This window comes from Phalacrocorax aristotelis, chromosome 13 (assembly GCF_949628215.1).
Source record: "Phalacrocorax aristotelis chromosome 13, bGulAri2.1, whole genome shotgun sequence".
In the NCBI taxonomy this organism is placed as follows: Eukaryota; Metazoa; Chordata; class Aves; order Suliformes; family Phalacrocoracidae; genus Phalacrocorax; species Phalacrocorax aristotelis.
The window spans coordinates 14,197,160-14,222,660 of record NC_134288.1 but is presented as its reverse complement, the minus strand read 5'-3'; the positions used below and the strand labels follow the sequence as shown (position 1 = coordinate 14,222,660).

At 43.6% G+C, this 25,501-nt stretch overlaps 2 protein-coding genes across 2 annotated transcripts; both read right to left on the bottom strand.

Moving 5' to 3' along the window:
- Positions 1-493: 493 nt before the first annotated feature.
- On the bottom strand, positions 494-1,776 carry ATP5F1E (ATP synthase F1 subunit epsilon). The gene is made up of 3 exons (XM_075108761.1): positions 1,621-1,776; positions 1,307-1,433; positions 494-633 (listed from the first exon to the last, which is right to left on the bottom strand). Exons 1-2 carry the CDS (start codon positions 1,650-1,652, stop codon positions 1,310-1,312), a joined length of 156 nt encoding a protein of 51 aa, XP_074964862.1. The 5' UTR covers positions 1,653-1,776; the 3' UTR covers positions 494-633; positions 1,307-1,309.
- Positions 1,777-11,892: 10,116 nt separating this feature from the next.
- On the bottom strand, positions 11,893-18,976 carry PRELID3B (PRELI domain containing 3B). The gene is given in 8 exon segments (XM_075108654.1): positions 11,893-12,810; positions 13,921-13,973; positions 13,976-14,042; positions 14,718-14,820; positions 15,628-15,698; positions 16,295-16,384; positions 16,744-16,912; positions 18,793-18,976. Coding segments are annotated over 8 exon segments (840 nt in total). The 5' UTR covers positions 18,825-18,976; the 3' UTR covers positions 11,893-12,555.
- Positions 18,977-25,501: the final 6,525 nt, after the last annotated feature.

Here is a 25,501-nt window from a genome sequence, read left to right as displayed (position 1 = left end):
ACATCCATGGTGAAATATTCTGTTTCCAGTTTGGTCTTAATGCCAAGCCTTATCAAATTGATTTCAAATTGATTTTGACTGAGGTAGTTTTGTTCTAAGCACAAATGGACGATGAACACCATGACCACAGAGGATTTTAAAACCAACAGTCTAACACTTACAGCAGAGAGAACTGACAGGTATTTTTAATTATCGAAATTATATGCTTATATTCTCTGTTGACATAGGTTTTAGTGAAGAAAACTTTTTTCCAAAGTAATCATCAAAATGAAGTAGGCAAAAAAAGTTTTAAACAACAATTAAATCTGTCATTGATGTACCTGAAATACTAGCATGAAATCCAACAGATTTGCCCTAAAAATAAAGATATGTTGCTCCTGAATGGTAGACAGTGATAAAAAAAAAAAAGTGTTCTATTTTAACACAAGTGAAAGATAAATGTCTCTGCAAAATGGAGTCCTTTGTTTCAAGGGGAACAGCACTGACACATACATTTAACAGAAGTTATATTTATTACCATGCTGATTTACACAGAGGCAAGTTTTACAGTTAATGTGGTGACGTACTGCAGGGTCTTGAGCTTGCCTGCAGCTTTGCAGTTTGCTGTTCAGGGTATTCACCACGGATCAGTTCCTATGAGAGATTTAACATACAAGTTATTCAGTTCAAGAATACGTACAAGGTATGCTTCAAACAAAAGGTATTACTATTTAATCTCGGGTCAGGAATAGAAGCTGTCCTACTTAGATTTCAGTTGCTCGTAATGTATGGAATGTCACAAATAAACGTACAAGTAGCATCTATCTTCGACAGTAGATAACCCTTACACAAGTAAGTCTGCTGATGAGGGGAGACTAGTTCAGAGAGACCGTGTCTTTGCTTAGTACTGTAAAACATAGGAAACTTATGAACATCGTTACAGAAACTCAGCTGTTTAGTGTTAGTATTAGTTAGGATTACGAGTCCACAATATGGCCATCCATAAGTCCATCACAGCTTCGACCTAACCCCCAATAGTTCAAAGCAGGGCCTGATGGACAGAACATCTCATTTTAGTGAGCTAACGAGATTACGCAGCTTCCTCTGCCCCACGTAACCAGGCTGCAGAGGCACCTGCACACCCTTGCACCAGAGCAGCCAGCAATCCCTCCAGCTTCACGCATGAACATCAGGGCCCGTTTTCCACACATAGCACAAAACGAGCCAGGGTGTCGCAGACTGTCACTAACCCGACTCACCACGGGAAACCAACACTCCTCGCATAAAAAGCCACAGTAAGGCGCCCCAGCCCGTTTAGTTTACTTACAATTTATTCTTTCTTGGGTTTCACAGTTTTCACAGTGGCCATCGCCGCCCTCTCCGCCTCTGCTTTGTACTGCGGCTTCATCGCCGCCCTGACAACCTGGGCACAGATCTGGGAGTACCGGATGTAACTGAAGACGGGATAGAAAGGGGGGGGGGGGGGGGGGGGGGTGAGAATGAAACGCGTCCCAAAAGCTTCTCCACCCGCTCCCGAGGCATCCCGACCCTGCCGGCCCGCTCTGCGAGGCCCTCGCCTCCGGCCGCTGCGGCTACGGCAGGGAAGCCGCGGGAGGAACCCCGCCGCCGCCCTGCGGGTACCTGAGGCCGGCCTGCCGCCAGTAGGACACCATGGCTGCGGCTGCGGCGGACGGGCGGCTCCGCTCCCGGGCAAGGTCAGCGCCGCCGGAACGGGAAAGGCCGCGGCGCCGCGCCCTAGCCAATCAACAAGCAGACGTGATACCTCAGCCAATTGAAATCCGAATTACTTCAGGGAGGATGACCAATGGCAACTACCCAGTCGCCCCTCCAGTCACAAGCGCTCCCCACCCCCTCGGCAGCGACCAATCAGAGGGCTGAGTAAGGCACGCGGCTCGCGGCCCCTCCCCTCGGGCGCTGGAGGCGGAAGGTGGCGGGGGGCGGCGGGCCGCCATCCCGCAGGCACGGCGGGGGACTCGGCACCACCCCACACCGGCCGCTTTCCCCTGGTGTCCTCCCCTCTGTAGGAACTCTCTGGGAGCCGTTCGGGGCCTTCCCTGCTTGGGAAGGCCCCAGCTCCGCCTCCAGGCGTGGCCAGCTGGGACCTGCCTCGGGGGTGTCCGGAGAGCGTGTGTGTTATATGGGGTCTTAGTCGATTCAGGGCCGGTAATTCGGCAGAAACACGAACACTACACGTCAGTTACCTAAAGAACAGAAATTAAAGCCTGACTTTTCTGTGAGGCAACGGCTAGTTACATAGCACTTACATTAGGTCCAAGCAAGTGGTTAAAAGCATGCTTTTTCCAGCTACATCAGTTGTCTTTACCTGCCTATGCCATCAGTTCTTAGCCTTTTCTAGGTAAGACTGTAAAGAAGAAAATGTTCACAAGCACGTGGAGCCAATGATTTTTATAGAACCACAGAATGGTTTGGGCTGGAAGGGACCTTAAAGATCATCTAGTCCAACCCCGTGCCATGGGCAGGGACACCTTCCACTAGGCCAGGTTGCTCAGAGCCCCATCCTACCTGGCCTTGACACGGACTGCCTTCAGTTTGGAGTTTTAACCCATGTGTGGCCAAGTGTGCCGTATTCAGAGTTTTACCCCATCGGACAGGATGCCTTGGCACGGGATTCTTTTGGATGTAAGGCTGTTCGTGCATACACCTGAAATGATGTTCAATCATTTGCTCTAAACAGATGAATAAATGACAACATAGTAAACTAGAAGCTATCGCCGCCTGTTGCTGCTTGAGGGAAAAATCAGACAATTTTCCATATATAATAAGCAAAAAGTTACAAGAAGACTTGACTCATGGTTGATAAGGAATCAATTTGGTCCTAATCTAATATTCATTGAAATAATTAGGACTAAGGATTTAAGAAGATTATGGATTGGGTTTTTATTAAATCCTTGCATGTACATATGTATACCTCTTCTCGCTATTCCTTCTGTCCAGAGCCAAACCACATCACAAAATATATAAGAACCCTTCAGAAGCTGCACAGGCCTTGAGGAAATGCTGGTGACTTCAGTCCTCTTTGCACAGAGGCCTTGTGTCTTCCAGCTGATTTTGGTATCTGCTGAAGTGCAAATCCCTGGAAATCACACAGGGATTTCACATCACTACGCAGCAGTGTTTTCACTTACAGTACATTGTTAAAGCACAGCATAATTTTCAGCTTTATTAGAGATCTCACTTAGTCCAGAGCCACTGCAATTAACAACCCACACATCATAATGTCACCATAGATCCACCAGAGCAAAAAGAGCAGCTGTGCAGCAGATGTGTTGGAGCCTGTCTCCAGGATAGCGTATGACAGTAAGAGAAAATTGTCTATTAGTGTAATTACTAGGAACACCAAACAGGGAGAAAGAGGGGAAAGATGGAAAGAATTTCCTGTCCTTAATTTGCCTACTTGATCACTCTGCTGAGATTACTGAAGAAGACTCTAGTTAGTGTCACTTGTGATAACATTTTGTAGGTGGACGCTTTTGGATGCTTTTTTTGGACACTAGTTCCTTCCATCTGGACCAATGATTTGTGATTTTTTTCAATTAACTGCTAAACAACTTTGCTCCTATTGAACTTGGGGGACATCTCTAAAATCCATATACTAAAATCCTTCCTACTTAATTTTAAAGAAATAACTAGTATAAATGTGGCAGAAAATAATTCTTATTTCATGTTTATTTCCTTATTTATTTTTTGTGTGAGCCATTTTTGTCCCCCTAATTTTTAGACATATGTGGCATATTGGAGGAAAGCTTTCCAACTTGTAAAAACGAAACAAATTTAAGTGTGATTGTTATGACAGGCCACATTTTAATGCAGAAAGGGTGCCAGTGATACAATATTGAAATGAAACATACTTGTTTTCTAAAGACCCAACCGTAATAATGATAAGAAAAAGATACAAGAAAGCACCAAAGATTTAAGGAAGCCCCTCTCTGCTACCAGATGCAACATGAGTTACCGCACTACTTACGTGTATTGCTAAAGGGATGTTCTATACAAATGCTGTTTTAGTGGTAACATCTGATGATTTGATAGGTAAAATAATTATCAGTAAGATTATTTGAAGCCTCATGGGCAGCCTAGGCCACAAATATGGCTTGGCAGGAAAAAAATTATGCTAGCAGGGATAGACACCTTTCTTCCAGTGACATGTGCCTCTGTTCCCGCCCCACACCTTCTCCGGTTCCCCTCCCTACCCCTGACTCTCACCTTTTCCCCCGGTTTTCTTTTTCTACCACATTTCTCTCTGTACCTCCATGTGAAATGCCTCTGCCAGCAATTCTGTGCAATGAGCTCAGCTTTAAATCCGTAATGGAGATACACAACTTGGATGCAATCGTTTGCACATTTAGCTCTATCTACTGTTTTTTGATCTTGAAAGATAAATATTCAGCATGAATTAAAAAAGGTAAAGCTTTGGGAGCGGTACCATGCTGAGACAGAATGAAAATTAGATTAGTGACAGGAATTGGACCCTACGAAAATTTCAGAATGTATATTGATGTTTATGCAGTTTTAAACAAGGCACCATTATAGACTGGTACAACCTCTTTTCATGCCCAGTTCTGTTTAGATGCTTGGATATATTTGTAAAGAGCTAAACTTTCCTCAGATAAGAACTTTCAGAAAGACAACTTAGGAACTAGCACATAAAGGAGGAAAGCTTAGGAAGGTGTGGAGGGGTTGTAGTGAGACAAAGGGGTATGCTGAGAGGGTTAGATGCAGAGATCCAGAGAAGCTGAAGCGGTGCGATTAGCAACATCCAGAAACGTGAGAGTGGATAGGTCTGGGGGAACTAAAGCTGTGAGATTAGAAATGTCCAGAGAAACTGAGGAAGTGAGGGAAGAAGCATCCTGAAAGGTGAGAGTAGAGACATCCAGAATGGGTTTAGAGGTGAGATTAGAAACATCCTCAGAGGTCGATGAGGGTAATTCAGAGGAGCCCTGAAACGTGTAATAGTTGAAATCAGTGAGATCTAGTGATTCCGACGAGGTTGAGGAGGTGTGCGCTGAGACACCTAGTGAGGATGGAGGGATTGTACAGGAAAAGTCCAAGGAAGCTGAGGAGGTGTGACTGGAAACATCTAGGGAGGGTGAAGAAGTGAGACTGGAGAGGTCTAGAGATGACGAAGAGGTAAGGCTGGAGAAATCTGGGGAGGGTGTAGAGGTGAGACTTGAGAGATCTAAGGAGATTGAAGAACTGACACCAGAGAGATCCAGAGACCCTGATGAAGAGAGACTTGATAGGTCCAGTGAAATAGAAGAGGTGAAACTGGAGTGGTCCCAGGAGGATGAAGAGCTGAGACTGGAGAGATCTAGGGAGATTGAAGAGGAGGTACTGGAGAAATCCGAAGAGGCTGAAGATGTGAGACTTGAAAGGTCCAGAGAAGATGAAGAAGTGAGACTGGAGAATTCCACAGAGGATGAAGAGCTCAGACTGGATAAATCCAAAGAATCTGAAAAGGGGATATTAAAGCGTTCCAGGGAGGCTGAAGTCTTGACACTGGAGGGGTCCAGGGAGCCCAAAAAAGTGAGACCAAGTGGGTCCAGGTGGATTGAAGAGATGACACTGAAAAGCCAAGTAAATCCACAACATGACTGGTGTTAAATCAGCAGTATTTTAAACTAAAGATCTCTAATAACACACCAAAACAAAACAGAAAGACAATGAACCCAAATAATATTCCTTTTGAAAGTAACTAAGCATACAGTTTTAATCTTTATGCCTCTCAGCGGTTTCTCTTACGGTGCAGAAAACTCTAGTAATAAAGGTTCACAGAATATTGCTCCTTCACAGAGGACCAGTACAGTACAAGTACAGAATGATATGTATAATAGCAGCCTCTCTTCTGTCCTGGCACGTCTCTCCTTCTCTAACCAGGCTTTAGGATCTATGATAGCCTGACAAAGAACACCCTCCTGTCAAATGCCATCTCCCTGTCCTGAAGGTCTGGAATAAAATAATAGTTATGTAATAGAATGGAAATTAAAATAGTTTTGTTGTTTTCCAGATACCATAGGATACTCACATACTAGGCTGCTTACTGATCATGGAGAGAAATAAAAAAACAAAAGTACACAGTTGTAAATGGCAACCACAAGTCAAACTGGGCCTCTGACTATAAAGGTATGAGGGATGATTTCCTTTTGATTCATAGCACCTAACTGAAAAATGTGGGTCTTCCAGATGGTGCTAACAAAAAATGGCAAAGAAATGAGTATTTTTCTGTGCAGCGTGTGCAGGCTTTGTTTTTGGAAACTAGCAGTATGCAAAACTGATCCTGTCACTAAGAAACAGATGTTTCAGCAACCTCAGTTCTACTTGTTTTTCAGATAAAGAGCGGTCTTATTTTATTTCTTTTATTTTGTACCTCTGGACATAAAACCAGTACTGTAAAAACAGTAGTTTTGAGTTTGTGGTTAGTTTGAATTGTTTAACAAAAATATACTAAAGAGATGTTTGGCTAGAAGGCAGACATCTAATTAACAAGGGAACAGAACAGCTTATATTTCAGTTCATAAAGGTGCATCTAATTATAGTATGAGCAGATCAAGAGGCTGATCTACAGCTGCCTTCTCTGGTCTCAAGGCTGTGCTGCAAAGTGACGAGCACTTGAAACCTGCTGTTGTCTTTCCAGACGCAGGCACAAGAATGCACATAAAGTTTTTCAGAGAGTCATCACAGAAGTATTTTATGGACTGAGAAAGTGAACGATACGCACCAAGGGGAGGCTGCAGCTTCTCAGGTGAATACACCCAAGCTCTGCCCGTGGTGTTACACAACTGATGTCCAGATGCGTGTATAATGGATTTAACGTAATCACCATGGGTGGAACTCCCACTGAGGTCACCTCTTAACTGAAGCAGGTGTCTGCTGAACATGGACTGAAGTTGACAGGACTGATGTCTTACTATGCAAATATTAAAATCGTGGGGATTTAGCACAACACAAAAATTACTAGACGACAAAAAAAAGCTGATTATGTACCAATGATGAGACCTGAAATAGATCCTGAATGCACTTAATATTTATTTGTAATGCATCTGTAATTTTAGAGCTCATGCTCATGTAATTCTATCAATACAACATTTATAGCTCAATAGATAAAACAAATTAATTTTTCTTAACATGTGATGAAATTACAAGTTTGCTTGCTGACCTATATTCTTAATAAAACAACAAAAATAATTAACCCCTAAAACCCCCCCCGCTATCTAACACCACTATCATTTTGTGACTGACTTTATCATTCTTCAGAGAGTCTCAAGTGCATTGTACAGGGGAGAACAAATAAATTGTACAAAAGGCAAATTACAATACAATAAAAAGCTAGTATCCACGATTTCCAACAGACTATAAATTCCATCATCCCTTCACTGCGTTCCTTCTGCCTTCATTTAAAATGCAAAGTTATTGCACATTTTCCTATGAAATAACACTGTCAAGAAACATGGAATTATGGCTGCTAGCGTATAAAATGTACGGGTCAGTAATAATGCTTCCTACCTTTGATAGCTGTGGATTTATCTCCTTTCTCTGCCTGTGTAAGCCATACTGGGCTGTGCTGGTAAAGCTCTGCTGTTCCCTCTGCTGATGACCCTAATCTGTTCTACAGCTACTGGAAATCATGCCATGCTGATGACAATACGGGACATCTATTAAATCTCCTCTCGTCTGAGTGCAGCACTCAGCACAGAGCACCACCAGAACACGTACACCAAAATCAGCTCCCATCTTAATATTAAGCTGCTGGTCTGTGCTGTTTCCTATTACAGGACAACATTTTGAAGGTGAGTTGATAAAGCAGGTGAAGACATTAATTCTTAACTTTTAGACACCTGGATTGAAAGTAAAAATAATTTTGCCATGTCATCCAAGTTCTCAGCTGTCCGTTCTACAAAATCTAGCATAAATAGTTTCTGCAGGGACCCAGGATCTGCAGAGCAGAATTCAGGTACACTTGTGTTTTAAGAATCTCGTGCATTTCTTCCTGTTTTAATGTGTTTAGTAACTTTTGTTAGCTGTGATTCCTTTTAAATGTTCTCATGGTAATATAAAACATTCTGTACACAGTTGATAATATTGAATAAACATTTTAAAAACACCTAGGTGACCTCGATGGCTGGAGCCTGTTTTTGGACATTTTAAGTCTTCTGGGTGCTTAGGCTTCTTTGAAAGACAGGGGAGACTTCGGAGCCTGGGTAAATAAGGGCTATTAGCGCATCTCACTTTGCAGACAGGGGAATGACATCATCTGTGCAGTAGCACCCTGCTTTCATTTGTCCTATCTTTTCTTCCACGGGAAGAGCAGGGCAGTTATGCACCTTGCTGAATGTCCCGCAAAGCTGGCAGTTAGAGGAAATGAAGCTGTATAGCGTCTCAGGCTAAGAAGGTTAAGTGCTTTAGTACTTCAGCTAGGCCATTCGGAATATGACATGACTGTAAAATATAAATATATTCCAAGTACGTGTTCTGATACACACTTCCTTACCTGAATTTCACAACATCCTCGCTAGATTTTGTTGCAGCTGCCTTATGTAAATAAGCTTTAATCTAGACAAACCAAAGCAGTTTTTCTCACAGGTAAATAATATCTGCATAGTCCCGAAAACCTGGTTGACAAGTACTCACCCAAATGGTGCTGCTTGCCATATTATTAACCAGATTCCTTACCAGACTATCCACAAAGTTGAACAGGCTCTAGGAGTATTTACATTTGCAGCAGGGGCAATTGTTTAATTTGGTGAAAAAAGGATTGGGTACCTGGTTAGGAAAATATTTACTACATATGTTGTTCACTTTATAATATTCTAGCTGCTATATTCAGGTAGATTTTACACATATATTATCTAGCTGATACTATTTTTTTAGTTCAGTGTTTCAAAATGTTTTGCTTAAAGGACTGTCAAACCTTTCTGGAGAAAATGAAAATGTAAAAAAGCGTCTTGTGTTGAATGTCTTGTGATATGTACCTGAGAAGAAATACTTTAACTTAAAATGTTACTGTTCTACAAAACTGTATTTTCTGTTATAATAGCATACATTGTTTACAGCATCAAACGCGCTTTCTAGTAGACGCAACATGAAATTATTGTTGTACACATTGCAGAGGCAGGATCGCGTCAGCCCACCTAACAGCTTCCTGTAGATAAGGAGATCCTCCAGTTCTCCTCTTGCAGTGTCTCACCTTGCTGCTGGCTGCATAAAGATTACATCACATCTCATATTCATGTTTTTTTGGCCCAACAAGTTGACTTGGCTCAACAAAGGGTGTGAAGACCACTGTCTTCAGTGCAAGGGGAGAAGTAGGACAGCAGAGCCAGGAACAAGGTGTCAGGCAGACAGGCAGGGGACTCTTCCCTTTCACTGAAGGTAAGCAATTAGTTCGGCTCAGTTGTAACATGTAACCTCACCTTCAGAATAATTCCATTTTATAGCAACATATAAAGCAAAGCTATCAAATTATTTGAGAAAAAAATGAACCGGTCCCGTGCAAGTGAAAGAACAACCCTCACCTTGAGAGACAGAAGGGTGCTAAAATGACTCAGTGCTTCCACACAGGCTCTCTTTATCAGCACTCCTCAGGTCTGTAAACGTGAACCTCGACAGGATACGGATCTTTCCTTTGAACCAACTATCTGTCAATGCCGGGGGCTCTGAAAGGTTGCAGTTACTAGACACAGGGTGCTTTAGTTTTACCGTATATGACATTTAGTGGAAATGCGCTAGACTGTACGGTTTAACTGCACACATAGACCACAACAGACAGATCAGCAATGTTGTAGGAAATGGTGGTGAGAATTGTTTTGTTTTTTCCAAAACAAACAACTGGTTTACACATATAGTTAACTGCTCTATGCCTGAACAGGTGCTGACACCCATTGTCAGCAAGAAGAAATACTTCCCAGGTAAATTAAGCCTTTTTAAAAGTACTTCATTTCTATTGCTGACTGGAGAAAGGGGTATTGTTTTAGTGTTTGTATAGACACACGTTGTTTCCGTGTCACAGTGAATTTAGGATTTTGCTTTCTTCCATGGTAGCAGCTATCATAATTTCAGACTGTCAAAACCAGTACCTTGCAGGACACGAGTGTAGTAGGCAATTAGCAAGGTGCACAGACACAAGTCTTTAATGAATTTATAGCACAGATGAGTACATGGAAGCTAGACAACTACACAGCACTGGAAAAATTTAAAACCCTATAGATCTTTTCTTCTTAGAATGCCTTGAGGTTAATGTAAAACAAGTTAATCTGTTATCCTGCTGCTTTAGCCATCCCGAGCCTGTTTAAATCAAGAAGCGACAGACAAGGTGAGTGTAATTTAGAGTAAAATAATGCTTTACTAAGTTAACACCAAAATCCCACTCCGGTATGACCAATTCTTATACCAAACCTGAGGAAAAGTAATTTTTGCATTCCTTGGTTCAACTTTTAGATAGAAATCAGGGAAGCAGTTTCATTGAGAAGAATCTTTCCATAGGGATATGGCTATGTCCCTACAAACATTTGGGAATTCAAGAGCCCTGTGTTTCCATTAGAACCAGCAGATGATGCAAGAGTTCAGTCTCAACAGAAGAGGGCATTAAGCTTACCAAGATCTCCAGCTTCCAGCTACTGCAATTTAAACTTCTGGTTTAAAATTAACTGTAATAGCATTTCTGGATGCAACTTGCTTTAGACGAATGCTTTGGAGACTTGCAGCACACCCCTCCTCCTGGCAGACATCCTTGGTAGCTGTGCTGGAGTACTTAAGGGTCACAGGAACATGAAAGTCATCCAAAATAATTAAGACAATGAACAGCAAGGAAACCTCATGATTTATTAATGAAAACTTCAGGTGAGCGGTGAGAACAAAAGATTTAACAGTGCCCTCTTAAAACATTCTCCAGGCCATTGAGCTTCGGATCTGAAGTTTACTCACTTCTGTTCTACTTCTTAGCAAAGTTTTATGGGCAAGTTTGAAGTTTTACTGATTTAAAAGCCTAAATCTGCAGCTGAGGTAAAACATGGATCCATTTAGGCAAGCTGAAGCAGGTGGGTGGATACCAGAGGCCACACCACCCATTTGCTCACATCACATTCCTCCACCCCTGCCCCTTCCCGCCCCCTCCTCTCCCTTTTTCCTTTCTTCCTAGTCCTTCAGTTTTGTCCCTCCAGCTGTAGCTCCTTTCTTACGTACCTCCTCCATTCCTTCTAACCACCAGAGCACACAGCTCCTCTGCACTACCTTGGCCCACTCACCCATAGAACCCAATTTCATCACAGCATTGCCAGACGTGACACAGCCCTGCACTGCACGGAGGAGCTGATCCACAGGGAACACACGACTGGCTGAAGCGGCTCGCTAAGAAACCATTCTAGCACGTATGCCCAGCCAGCACAGGACAGGCATCTACTTCCTTCTCCTGCGATGGCCCAGCACATTCTGTAACTGCTGCATGCATTGAGCAAAGCATCTTTAGGTACCGTCTCCTGCTGCGAGACTTGTGGGTAAACAGGCACGCTGTTAGGGGGCTGTGCGGACCCAGACGCTTTGTTCTCTTCTGCTCTCAACAATAGTGAGCATTAAGATTCCACGTGCGGAGACACATTCCTTAACGCGGAAATTGTAGCATACAAATCTCAGTCCAAGCAGACTGAACATCTTTCCACAGGCTCCAACCAACTGAAATGTGGTTGATAGTTAATGCGTCAGATTTGCAGAAAAGCATTTACTAAGAAACAAGAAAGACCACAGCAGCTGCAAACGTGCATTTCAGGATATGCATTTCAGTAAAAGGAGCTATTAACTCCAGAGTCTTTCTTCACTTTCACTCTCTTCATTTTAGGTTACTCGCCTAGCAGTGATCCAAAGAGATCAAAGAGTTTCAGGAACTAGCCAGAACTCAGATAAAATTTTATTTAAAAAGCACAACATACAGAAAGCCATACTCCCTGACAGAATGTGAGAATGCAGGCATATAAATAAAATAGAACAAAGAAAGTAATGATCTTTCAAGAAGTTGTCAAATGCTTGCAAAAATTAAACTTTTTTCAGTGCAAGGGCAAACTGTGAGTTCGTACTATACAGGCCTTAGTGCAGATAAATCAGGAAAAGAAAAAAAATTGACTCTAAGATGCCAAGTGATGCTAATGGCTAAACAAACATTTAAAGTCAGTTTCAAGCATTGCATTTTTATCAGAAATGATGGTGAAGTTTTGCAGAAGTTTCACATACACTTAAAATTGAAATGCTGTTTCAGTTGTAATAACCTGTAAAAGCATGACAAACCTCAGTGATGTCAGTTTATTAAGGTAGTCTCAAACCATTTATTTTTAGAAAAATAGTTAGAATAGTTACATTTTTAGAAGTTATAGATATACTTGTTTTTTCCCCCTACACAAATCTTACAGAAGATTGTGTTCCCATGTGGTTACCACTGAAAATAAGCTCTGATTCTCTACATAGCAGACACTACCCAACAGGCAATTCTGATATAACAGAAATGGCATGCAACGGAAAATGTGCCGGAGCAGGTGACATTACAGTTCTTGAAGGCTAAGAGAGGGTCTTGAAATTACTTGTAAGCTCAGAATCGAAATTCCAGGAAGAGCCTGTGGCACAAAACACAGCATCAGCTAATTCAGGGCTGTGTCCTTCCATTTTTCCTTCACACGGAAGGAGCCTCATGGGACAGCCAGCCTCTGCTGGAGTCACCAGGGCCACCAGCAGGCTGGTGGAGGACGGGAGGAAGGATGTCAAGGTCCGACCGTTAAGTTCCCACAGCTCATGACTGATGACAGTACCAGGAATCTACAGCGAGTACCAAGAAACAAACACAAACTGTAGAAAACTTTTTATGCTCAAGGTTTTAAAATTAAGAACCTTGTGTCGTGAGCAAATTAGTTCAAGAGGTAAAGGACCTTCTGGAACGTAGAACACCATGTTTAAATTAAAGGACAACACAATATTCAGGTGATGTAATGGGTTATTTTTGGAGCACAATCAAGTTAATGAGTGTACCATCAGCATTCTTTAATATCACTTCCTCTTAGGGTTACGTATCTCTTTAGCCAACTTCACAAAGGTTTTTTTAGTCCTTTAAGCGCTGCTTTGAAATTTTGAAGTGAACACCTACCATTCTTCAATGCTCGAGCAGCTTGCAAGATTTTGAGGCTCTGTGCTTATTGTACCCCTTTACTTAATGGGCTTTTAGACATGGAGATCTTATTCTAGAAGTTTAAGACAAAATTTTAAGTTACTGCACACCCAGCTCACTAATGTCGCATTTAGGAACAGAATTTAGGTCTTAGTAGGTAAGAGACACTGTATGTTTTCCCTATATTGACTGAAAAACAGTTTGAGTACCACATTAGTTCAGCCAAACAAGTTGAAAAGCTTATAAGAAAATATTTTGTACATTCTTTTGTGTTTCAAGCGTCAAGTAATAAATGTTCTATTAAACCAAGTTGTATCACGCAACTATCAAAAATTGACAAACAGAACAAACCATTCTGCTTCATTTTGGGCTTGGTCCCAAAGGAGGTAGTCCATAAGTCACACAAAAGTAAAAATTCCACAGAAGTTAACCTAACATGCCACTCTCCTCCACCATATGCAGCCTCATCGCTAAATGAGGCTATTTCATATCTGAAAACATTATAAGTTAGTGTTCATGTAAATACAGGAACTATACTCAAAAATTATTTCTTCATCTGTAACCGAAATTCGGTCCAGCTGAACCAATATATTAACTAGGCTTTGCGCATCAGCCTCATTAGTAAGAAATCAGCTTTTCTCCAAATTAAATTTGAAACGTGCCTAGTACGCAGGTATGCCTTTAAATAACAAAGGATACACATGTTTAGGTTTGGAGAGGAGCTTTGGATTGTTAAACCTCATTAGTAAGACGGGTATATTTACTATCATTTCTCTACAAATGCTGCTGCTGCCATTGAATTCCTCATGGTTCCTCTTGCTGAAGCTGTGAGCTCTTCAATTTCAGCGTTCAGTCTATTAATTACCCATTCCAATGCTTCACGGCCCTACAGTTAAGGGAAAGTTTATCAGCATATAAATCATAGCAAACAAGTAAATAGATTAAGCCCTGCCTTACTGAAAATGACTAAAGACACAACAGCTGAAAAAGGAAGAAAAGGTATAGCAATACATGCCCCTCCAATATTTCTCACGTCAATAACCAGAGTACTGCCTTACATCTCATGAAAAAATTCCTTATGTCAGCAGTGCTTGCATTATGAGCCACAAAAGACTTTTTATCCACATTGTTTTATCATTCTTGAGGCTGAACTCAAGACAATTTTGGATTCCCAGAGGACACATTCTCAACTAAAACACCACTTCATTACTCCCACGTTACTACTTCAGATCTGTCTAGAAGTATATCTCTTTTCAATAGCAAAAACTAAGACTGCATCAAGAAGGCAGCAAAAGACTGACAGCGCCAGACTGTTAAGTGAGTGGAGATGTTTTCCCAGTGAGAATTCAGAGAGCTTTGCCAGTAATAATTTATCTCCATTCACAAGAGGAAAACAAAGAGGAAGTTCAGCAAGCTGAGCCTTCAGCCTCTACAGTTAAGGCAGTAGAACTACGCGGACCCTTCCTAAGATTGTTGATGAAGCCAAGAAGTAAAATAGAGATTTTTATTCCCTTTGTCATTTAGTCAGTGGTCACACACTTCCCACAAGGGTCATACTTACTTTATTGGCATTGGAGGAAATTGTGTTTGCCATTAGCCCTTCTAGGTAACTGCTGAGACTGACACCTTTTACAGATATTATTGCTTCTTGTGTCAAAACGGTTCTGAAACAGAAAGCAGGAAACAGAGTTATTCCAAGTAGTTTAAAAAAGAATGCATTGCTGTAAGAAACTCGTTCCTCCCCAACAAGTATATTCCCTCATCAGCCTCACTGCGTAACACAGAACTTCTTGCCCCATAAACACAGCCCACTTCCACAGTGCTTAACTGCTTGATGCTTCTACTTGTAAAACAAACACCACGAGTCCCAGCTAAATCCAAGTGTTCAACTTGGTCAACTATTTCCATCTTTAGCAGTGGCAAGTTAAGAGTGGGAACAGCAGACCTGGAGTGAAGGTATACTGGGAAAATAGCATTAAGACATCCCCTTCAACAACAGGGATTTAACATTTCTGACTCACAATACAAGAAGAGCAAAAAGATCCTCCAGAACTATCACTAGTTCCAGGAGTACAGACTCAGCAAACTCTAAAGTTGCCTTAAAAAAAAATCCCCAAACACCAAAACCCAGACCTTCAAAATTCTAGACTAAAGGCAGATAAACAAGCCTCCAGTGCAGGTTCTGAGCTCAAGCTGATGAAGAGATTGGAAATAAGGAGCTGGTAACTGAAGATGTACACAAACTCAGTCACAGATAAGCTGATCTGAACTGGATTCCATCACAGCACGACAGTACGTTTCCCAGCAGTGCTCTGCAGAAGCAGCGTCACTACAGAAAACGACAGTCCATTTAATTCTTTAGACAAGCTACCATAACAAAGGTGATGTAAATCTCATCTTCTGTTCAGGGGAAACCATGGGAATTCTCAAAGCAGTACTTCACAGCAATCTCAGAACAAAGAGGTACTTACTTGTCTGGCTCGTAAGGGTGCGGTTTATAGACAAGCCTCTCATCTACTGACACTAGGTTTGTAAAAGAAATCTGTAGAATATAAGACAAGATTACCCTGTGATGAAAATATTAAAGGAATGTAGCAAATAAAACTGCAGATTCAAAACTAACGCTTTCATCCGATTCAAACATTACACTTTTCCTGCAAGTATTAGGGTTGTAGAACAAGATCAAGAAATCTCTGGGTTCAGCATTTGCTGATCTAGTTCTCTTCCTTAAGTTTTTGGATCATTTACCAATATAAACGACCACATTTCTAAGAACATTTCAACAATGGAATCGGACAGATGGAGGAGTACAAGGAGCAAAATGTTACATGACTAGGAAGTTATGACAATGGACACTAAATGGCTGTTTTTTATTAACACCTGCACCCCCTCCCGCCCCCCAAGCCACCGCTATCCTGCTCATTGGTATGTTCAGATACTTTGGTCCTGACAAGTTTCAAAAAACTAGTAGCTTCTGAAAAACAGAACCGGGCAACTATAAACACTTTACTTAAACCTATAACTTGTACTGTTCTAATGCAATTTCCAAGTAATTTTTGAGATTATTTTCCTTTTCAAATTTGCAAGGCATCATTATAACCTGTCATCTATTTCAATTGCATAAACACAGCTACTTACATTACTGGATTTAAGCTCCATCGTTTTTTTCACTGGGTCAACAACAGAGTGTTCCTGAACATATGTCTTTGTTCTGCAGGTCCCAATGAGCTAGAAGACAGGCAAACATATACAGAATTAATTATGCTAAACAACTGCAATTTTTGTAGTGCCTATAGATGCAGAAGTAGTGGTTATCGTATTGAAAGGACGCTGAGTCAACAGGATTCGGGTTTAGCTTAAAATAAAACTTATTCAGTTGAGGTACATCTCAGTTTTAAGGTGGAAGCAATCCAAGATCTATGCAGTTTTTGACTAGCGGTTAGTCACTACGTGTGCGGCTGTTGAGCTGAACTGATATAAAAATGCTTATATCTTTCAACCATTAAAGTTATGAAATAATTCACGTTTATTACAACCACTTCCCCTCCCTCCAGCAACCTTTTCAAGCTCTGCACTGCAATACATACAGATTTCACAATGGAGGGTATTCCCCACTCTGTACTGAGGAGCCTGTGGCTGTGCAACTTCCCACTAGGGTCTACGTGTCTGTCCAGGACGTCGACGCCAACCACGCTGGGGTTCATGGGATTTGGGTACTTCTGCATGGCAGCTGTCGTTACCGTTTCCCAGGGGTGACTGCCAAGAAAGAATCGAGCAACAAAGTTAATAGAATCATAGAATAGAATCATAGAATCATTAAGGTTGGAAAAGACCTCTAAGATCATCAGGTCTAACTGCCAGCGCAACACCTCCAGGCCTCCTAAATCATATCCCCAAGTGCCACGTCTACATGTTTTCTGAACACCCCCAGGGATGGTGACTCCCCCACCTCTCTGGGCAGCCTGTGCCAATGTCTGACCACTCTGTCAGTGAAGACATTTTTTCCTAATATCCAATCTAAACCTGCCCTGATACAGCTTGTGGCCATTTCTTCTCATCCCATCACTTAGTACTTGGGAGAAGAGACCAACCCCCACCTTACTAGAGCCTCCTTTCAGGTAGAGAGTTGTAAGGTCTCCCCTCAGCCTCCTCTTCTCCAGGCTAAACCCCCAAGCTCCCTCAGCCGCTCCCCAGCACACTTGTGCTCCAGACCCTTCCCAAGCTCCGCTGCCCTTCTCTGGACACACTCCAGCCCCTCAAGGGCCTTCTTGTCCCAAGGGGCCCAAACCTGAGCCCAGCATTTGAGGTGGGGCCTCCCCAGGGCCGAGTACAGGGGCACCATCCCTGCCCGGCTCCTGCTGGCCACACCAGGGCTGACACAAGCCCGGGGGCTGGTGGCCTCCATGGCCACCTGGGCACTGCTGGCTCATGCCCAGCCGGCTGTCAGCCAGCACCCCCACGGCCTTCTCCGCCGGGCACTTCCCAGCCCCTCTGCCCCAGGCCTGGAGCGTTGCCTGGGGTTGGTGTGACCCAAGGGCAGGGCCCGGCGCTTGGCCTTGTCAAACCTCATACAACTGGCCTTGTCTCATCCATCCAGCCTGTCCAGGTCCCTCTGCAGAGCCTTCCTGCTCTCGAGCAGATCAACGCTCCTGCCCAGCTTGGTGTCATCTGCAAACTGACTGAGGGTGCACTTGATCCCCTCATCCACATCACTGATAAAGATATTAAACAGAACTAGCCCCAGTGCTGAGCCCTGGGGAACCCCACTCATGACCGGCTGCCAGCTGGATTTAACTCCATTCACCACAAATCCCTGGGCTCAGCCATCCAGCCAGTTTTAAGTTGTACACCTTTGGTTTTTAATAGGATTTCTATTAAAACTGAACACAAGGCGTCAATCAATATAAATTTTTAAAGCGGTTCAATTTCCAGTTCTCAACTGTGCAAACATCCTTCCCTAGAGAGAAACATCTATTTCGTGGGTGGGACAGTGGTACACGTAGGTTAAACATAAGCTACAGCTGATGAACTCAGCAGCCCTGATTAACTCCCTTCTGAATTATAATTGGATAAGAACGTTCTCCCTGTGACATAATGCTGAAAGACTGCAATTTGTTTCAGGTTTCGGTAACACCAGTGTAATTTATTAAGCTGTTACTTTCCCCTAACAAATACTTCCTTCGGATTATTTCCCAGCGCGGGTGTTCTGGCGCACCCGAGCCCACAGGGTGAAGCGGCTCACAAGGCTCTGGCCAGCCCTGCAGCTGGAGGGCGAGGACAGCACCACGGGGCCCCTCGCTGAGGCGGCCGCCAGCGCAGCCGGGCCCGAGCACCCCGCAACGCTCTGTGAGGGGCTCCTGCGGCCTGACCGCCCGCCCCTCCGCGGCAACCCCCGGCCGGCGCCCCGCACACCGCCCGCCCGGCAGCGGGCGAGACACCCGCGGGCGGCAAGGGCGTGTGCGGGGGGAAGGTCACCGGCGGCGGGCGAGCGGCAGCGGCCAGGCCGGGCTGCGGGACAGGGCTGATGGTCTGGGAGCGGGGAGCGCCCCGCGGCCCGCCGGAGGGACGGCCGCTCTCCCCTCCCCTCCCCGCGCAGCCCCGCTTCCCCCCTCACGCCGCTCCCGCCCCGCGCTTACTCGAAAACGTGCTCCGAGGTCCAGATCTTCATGATGGCAGCGGGGCTGGGACGGGATGGCGACAAGAGCGCCACCGCCACCGCCGCCGCCACCCCGCCGCGGGACCGGCGGGCCCCAGTCACCGCCGCCGGCAGCCGCCGCGCCTGCGCAGCGAGGAGCCGGCCGCAGCCCTGCCGCGGGGCGCGGAACGCTGTCCTCCAATCGCCGCGCCGCGCCGCCCTGACGTCAGGAGGTCACGTAGCGCGTGAAAGTCACGCAGAGGCTTGCCGGCCGCCGAGCACGAGCAGCGCGGGGGGGGGGCGGGTGGCACGCGCCTGCCTGATGGCCCGGCCGCACTCACTGCGCCTGCGCGCCGCGGCGGCCGGCCCGGGTGGAGGCACTCTCCTTGTCTCACCAACCGTGACGTGTGAGGGTGACGTTACAGGAACAGCTGTCACGTTTCTCGAGTGGTTGCCTCCCCCCGCCCCGTGAGCCGAGGTGCGGGTACGAGTCCAACTGAGGAGCTTCCGCCAACGAAGCATTGTTAACATTTGAAAAATTTTCAAGTTGCGCAAGTGCGTTATAGGGCGCCCATTCCATAGGTATGACCGGTCAGCTTCCGTAAGGCTTGGTCAGGAACGCTTGGCGTTAGTACGCGTTTTAGACTAACTCAGGCCTGCAGGAGCCCTTCTCCTACCGCCGTGCGTAAAACGTCAGCGTTACGCCTGGCCGACGGTCCGACGTCACGGCGTTGGCTGTTTTCGGGGCCGTCGGTCAGCAGAGGGCGCCGGGGTCCTCCGAGTCTCCCTGGTGTGAGGGGCATGTGCTGGGCTGAAGGGCAGGACACGTGTGAATGTTATTTAGCTGGTGGATGAGCAGTCATACCAGCGCCCCACCCAGCCCAGCTCACTGCTCTCCTCAGCCAACTTGTTTTGTAAGTAACGCTGCCTGGGAGTTATTTTATAACCAGCAGTTACAAAACAGCCACTTTTTTCCGTGTTAAGAAGCATCTTCTGGAACAGGCAGGCCGTTCCAGAATGGAATGGTTTCAGCTAACTGTCCTGAGCTGTTTATTCATCCTTGACACAGAGCTGGAAAAAGGTTGAGAGGGAAACTTCCCAGAAACAGGTTCCTTCACACAGTGACGTTTCTGGCATCTCTGCAGTGCCAGGAATCCTAGTCGGTCTGTGGAAGGACTCGGATTCAGTGAATGTTCCTGTGCATGCAGGTGTACGCATGTATTTCTGGAAGGTCGCAAGTCAGTTCTAAATCCCTGGTAGCCTAAATACCCAACTGAGTGATTTTTCCAACTGGGGAATTTTGCAAAGGATGTTAAAGATGCTAAGCATTTTGCAAGTGTCTTGGAACGCAATACATAGTTGTGGAAGATGGTGACCCTTAAATAGACAGTGGCAATTCAGCAGACACCCATCTCCTATCCATTAGGCCATCTGGAGCCTCTCAGCAGTTTCTTCTATAAAAGAAGAGTTAGCTGCTGGAAGCAAAGCAAAATTACGTCTCCAGGAAGGAAGCGTGCTGACATTCAGTGCAGATTAGGAGCTAGATCTCAACAGCTCATACAAACTTCAGGATTTTTTAACAGTTTTGTTCAAGCAAGGTTCTGTATTTGAATGATATTAAGGGCTGAACTACTTGTAAACCTGGCTTTTAAAGGAATAGTAAAACCATAAATAATAAAGCCGCACTTCAGGAAAATAAAATGCTCATTTGTAGCTGCAGAGGAAAAAGTGCATCCCAAACATTAGAATTGTTTACACTGGTGATGCTGCACCTTGAGAATATTGTGTCCATTTTTATGACCAAGAATTTAATACTATGAAATTCAATATCTTTTCCTCTATATGTTGACAGTATCTGTCTAAGAACTGAAATCAAAGAAAACATTCTTTCAGTTAAGTCTGTCCATTCCCAGGTACTACCAAGATGATCATTAAGGACCATAATGGACATCTACAAATGAATATAAAAATCTGTGGAAACCCACGGTGAGATTACTTAGGTCATACATATCTTTAAGGGGCTGTTTGCTTATGACTCTTCTGAATGCAACTAATGCATAAAATGCGCCTTGTGTTTATGTGCTTCATATGGATTTTGGCAGAACAGCCTCCTTGGCAGACTTGAAATTGATCTCGGAATTGTGTATGGAATCTCTCGGCGCTTCCAGTGAATTTATTTGCAGAACAAGACATCACGATTTTGTATTTTCAGACCCATGTTTGCCAGCAGGGCAGTGTGAGTTGTCCCCTTTAAGCAGCCTCCTAAAATATCCACTGTTTTGACTGAAACGCATAAATGTCAGGAAATTGCTTACAAACCTGAAGTCACTTTATCTCCAGCATTAGGCGCAGATAATTCCTGCACTCCGTAATGGCTACCAACCCCTCAGATTGTCAAACCCTCTTAGGCTTAGACAGTTGCGGTTTTAGCTTTCTGAAAGAAAAAAATAGAGGTATCATGTCACACTTAGAAAAGCAAACACCACCCTGGTTCAAAGCCCTAATCCCAGAGATCAGCCTGGCCGCTCTACAGTACAAAACATCAACAAATTCTGAACTGAAAAGGGTTTGGTCACAATGGCAGTGATTCAAGCTGCAGTTCTGAATGGAACGAGTGCAGGTCAGAAGTGGCATTCGTAGTTGATCGCCACAACCAAATTTTACTGCGGAAAGGTTGCGGATGCCTGGAATGGCGAAGAGTAAGTGGGGAAGGTTCCACATTTAACTGCTGCACTTCCTTGCAATAGGCAGGGTATGAGCTCTGGTTGCTTACCCCACGTCGTGTATCGCAGCACTTCACAGCTTTCAAATTACAACTGAGGCAAGTTTACTATTTCATACACTTCAGAAAAATGTATTTGATAGTGTATTTCCTTCCTCTGCCATATTCTGAAATACAAGTAACACTACAATAATACTGCACCAGTTCTTTGATCTGAAGTTACAAGTTTTGATGTGTGTGAAATGTTGGTGTTCGCATTCAGCATTAATGAAAACCATTCAAAGGTCTCATGCTTTTCTTGAGCTGGAAAAACAAGTTCCCACTCCCTTTGTCAGTCTGGCAGTTGTACTGGCGGAAAACTGACATTATCAATGTTTTCTTTCCCAGACATACCTCTTCAATGACTTTCATTACACAATTATTAATGGCTACCCCATCTATAAACACTCTCTTACCGTCAGCGCTCAATTTGGTATATGAGGTTGTTAGTGCTTGGCTGTATTTTCCTGTATGTACTTCTTAAAGGAGCTTTGTTGGATAGCAAAGCTCTCTCTTCAGTACTTCCAGAATCAATTCTTTAATGCCTTGCAAGTCATTATACATATCTCTGTATGAGAAGGTCACCTCAAATTGTACTTTTAATAAGCAAATACCCTTCTTTTCAGAAAGAAAGCACAGCGATATCTCAGTGTAGGATAGTACCAGCTCTGGGTTTTGCTCATACTTTAATAGGCATTTTGTTCAACTAACTGTGGTCCTTCCAGATTTCTGATTAGTATCGAAAGTAGACACTAATGGAGAAATGCCACCACTCACAATGTATCACATCCTGAAAACACTGTTACTTGCAAATGAGTTTACATGATGATACATTTACTAGGTCAGGACAGAGCTTAAACTATATCATGGATTAGCATTCACGTGCTTCAGTGCATCTCTTCTCTCTTCAGAGAAACATAGATAGAATAAAAATATTTCCTCTTCAACACTGAAAATGTAGTTGTATCAAAATAGCTAGCATTATTTAGCATTTTTTTCTCCTCTGAATGGCATTAGCTGTTCCACTGCTGATGTTGAGTCCTAACAGCTGCTTCCCGCTGCTTCAGCAAGCTGGCTTCCCACTCCAAAACCTTTCACCTTCCTTCTTCATAACTGATGTAGTCCCAAATTCCTTGTCACAGCTGAGGTCTGGACTCATTGTTTGACCCCGGGCAGAGGGAAGGGACAGGAATGCAGCAAACAGCATTTAAGACCGCTGAGCTCTACACTATCTTAAAGCTACCTGCCTCAACCAAGGCAGTTGCACTGTCAGACTACACTCTATACAACTGATTTCTCAACTTTTGTCAAAGCTGTTTAAGGTTGCTGGAACAGATGCCGTCGGAGGTCAGTTACTCCCATTCTTGAGCTGCTACTCACGTTGCACCGGAACAGCTGTTCATATGGCCAGAATGGGCGCTGTAAAGAAACAAGGCAGCTGGATTTCTGTGTTCTGCACTGTGAACCATAAATGGAACTGAAGAAAAGCACAGAAAGGCCATGCCAGTATTGCAGAGGAGGCAGGGAGGTTGCAAGAACAAGTGGTGAGGGCTGACCAAGCCAATGCTGTGTAACTCCCAGAGCGCCTACTGGAATCATGGCTTGGTTTTAGCCAGACATTCAACAGTTTTCTAAGTTCAGTGCATTTGTTCTTCATCCGCTAACAAACACTGACTCGGTATTTGTTAGTATAATGCAATTTGGTTCAACCCAAAATAAAATGCAGATCACTGTAAGACAACCAGATGCCTGTATTTGTTTCTAAACTTTATCATTCAACCAGGAGAGTATTTTTATTTTATCCTTTAGTATTTAGGGCTCTTCCTCCCTCAATCTGAAGAAAAATCAGATTATAGAAATAGCCCTTTCCCCTAATCCCCCATGTTCTGGTGAAAATGGCTATCAAGTTGCGTATAAAATGCAAATAAAAATTATTACAGATTATCATTTTCTAGCCTGAGACTAATACCTGTCATCCCCTAAGAAGAGAGGAAATAGCAGTAACAGTATCAACTTTCAGAGAAAAGCTGCAGATACCTGTATTTTTATTCAGAAATTAAGTTGAATCGATCCATGCCTTCTGCGTGGAAAAAACCACAAGAGGGGGCTCGATTTCCACGAGGTTCTCCACGTGCAGAGCTGTTGCCTGTGACTCCATCGGAGGGAAAGGACGTTCTTACAGTCTCGCAACGGAACTCACCTCAAAGTACCCACGTCTCTAAGCACTGCCAAATGGAGGAGGACAAGATCCCCACTCTGACCCTGCGTCCCAGCAGCAACCACTCTCAAGGGTCTGCCCACCCCTACATCCAGAGCATATTTTTCTGCAGAAATAAATTGTTCCCCTGCTTCCATGTTAAAATTTGATCTAAACAGAAATTGCTTGCTGGAAATAAATCGGAAATACACATTCAGGCCCCTTTTTTCAGCACTTCAAAAGTATTAATGAAAACTCAACATAAAAGCAATGAGACATCCCCAAATAATAAAAAAAAGAGTCCGTTTTACATCCTCTAGTTAAGCCTGGTTAATTTGGCAGAAACTTAAACCTACAAAAAAGACCTGACTGACCGCAGGACCAGTTTTCTGATATTACTGGCTGCTCAGCTGCATGACTGCAGCAGCAGAAAAATGGAGGGGACAGGAATACGTGGCCACAAACGGTCCTTTTAACAACAGCATGATCTTAGACCAGATTACATCATTTCTGAAAGTAGCCCTGCACATATGCACCATAGTATTTTACACTACAGGAAAGTGCTACCCCTTCAACGTGCTGATGATCTGTACTCATCTTCTGCTGGTGAAAGGATATAGGGGACTGTAATTGGCAAGCTGATCTCTGATATAGGTAACCTACAATGAATACTAAACATGTACCTCCAGAAATCCATTGCTTCTGCCAGTGCCATCCCCAAAGGACTGAAAAAACCCAGAAGTTTTCAGGTAACGTGAATAAATAACAATCTTTTAGCATCTACGACGTTCATCACAAGGACAAGTGAAATATAGGCTGCAGGAATCCTGGGAGACTCTAAAGATTCAGAACATCTGGTTGCCTGGCTGGAAAGTTTCCAAACCATTTTTTTAATGCCATGAATTTAAATCAAATGTAAACCTATGGGCATGGAATCAAAGGACAGAGGAGTCAGTTGCTCACTGGGCAGTATCAAACCCAGACTTGTACAATTTGAGTCTATGTGCTGTTGCTCATGTACATGGCTTATTGCAGAAATGAAGTGCAGTGAGTGCAAACCACAACGTAATAGTTTGTCTCAGGCAGCTTCTCTTGTCTTTTGGGGGAAAAAAGATGACACAAAAGGCAGAATGTATAATGAGAATTATTCGTTCTCAGCTGCCATATTATTTTTCCTACTTCATAAAAAGGGGAGGTATACTTTCTTCCTTGTGACTAAAAAGGATAAGGTACTAACTCTTTTCCACAGGTATATATATGCAGATTCAGAATTTATTTCCTGATATTGATTGCATAAAAGGGTTCTTCCTGGAGTTTCCTAATGTATATTATTTTTCTACCGCTTAAATCTTTCATATATGTGTATACATGCAAAACTGTTGTACAAAGGCCATAGTCTGAAAGTGCTGCTGTTCTGTAGCGTGGTGATACAGGGAGCTAAAAAAAAAAGGGGATGTAATTTCTTAACAATACTATTGCAAATCTATTTCCTGTTTCAAAATTATGCTCGTTTCCTTCTCAGATGCATTTATAAAAGTCTGGCTCCCAAAATTATTTATAAGCTCTAAAATAACATGCGATCTTTTGAAAGCCATCTGAGATTTGTTTGTGGGAAGGAGGTCTCCTTACTGGTGTTTCCACTTACTCAGTAAAGCAGTCAAATTACTAACTCCTCAACGTTATCTACCAGGTTGCATAAATGACTTCAACACTGGACAGTTACAGTGAGTATGGTTTGGTCATGTTTTGCTG

Excerpts from the sequence above, each read along its gene's own strand:
- ATP5F1E (XM_075108761.1), bottom strand. The coding sequence starts at position 1,652 with ATGGTGTCCTACTGGCGGCAGGCCGGCCTCAG. Across the intron at positions 1,434-1,620 it reads TGGCGGCAGGCCGGCCTCAG|TTACATCCGGTACTCCCAGA; the intron begins GTACCCGCAGGG and ends TCCCGTCTTCAG.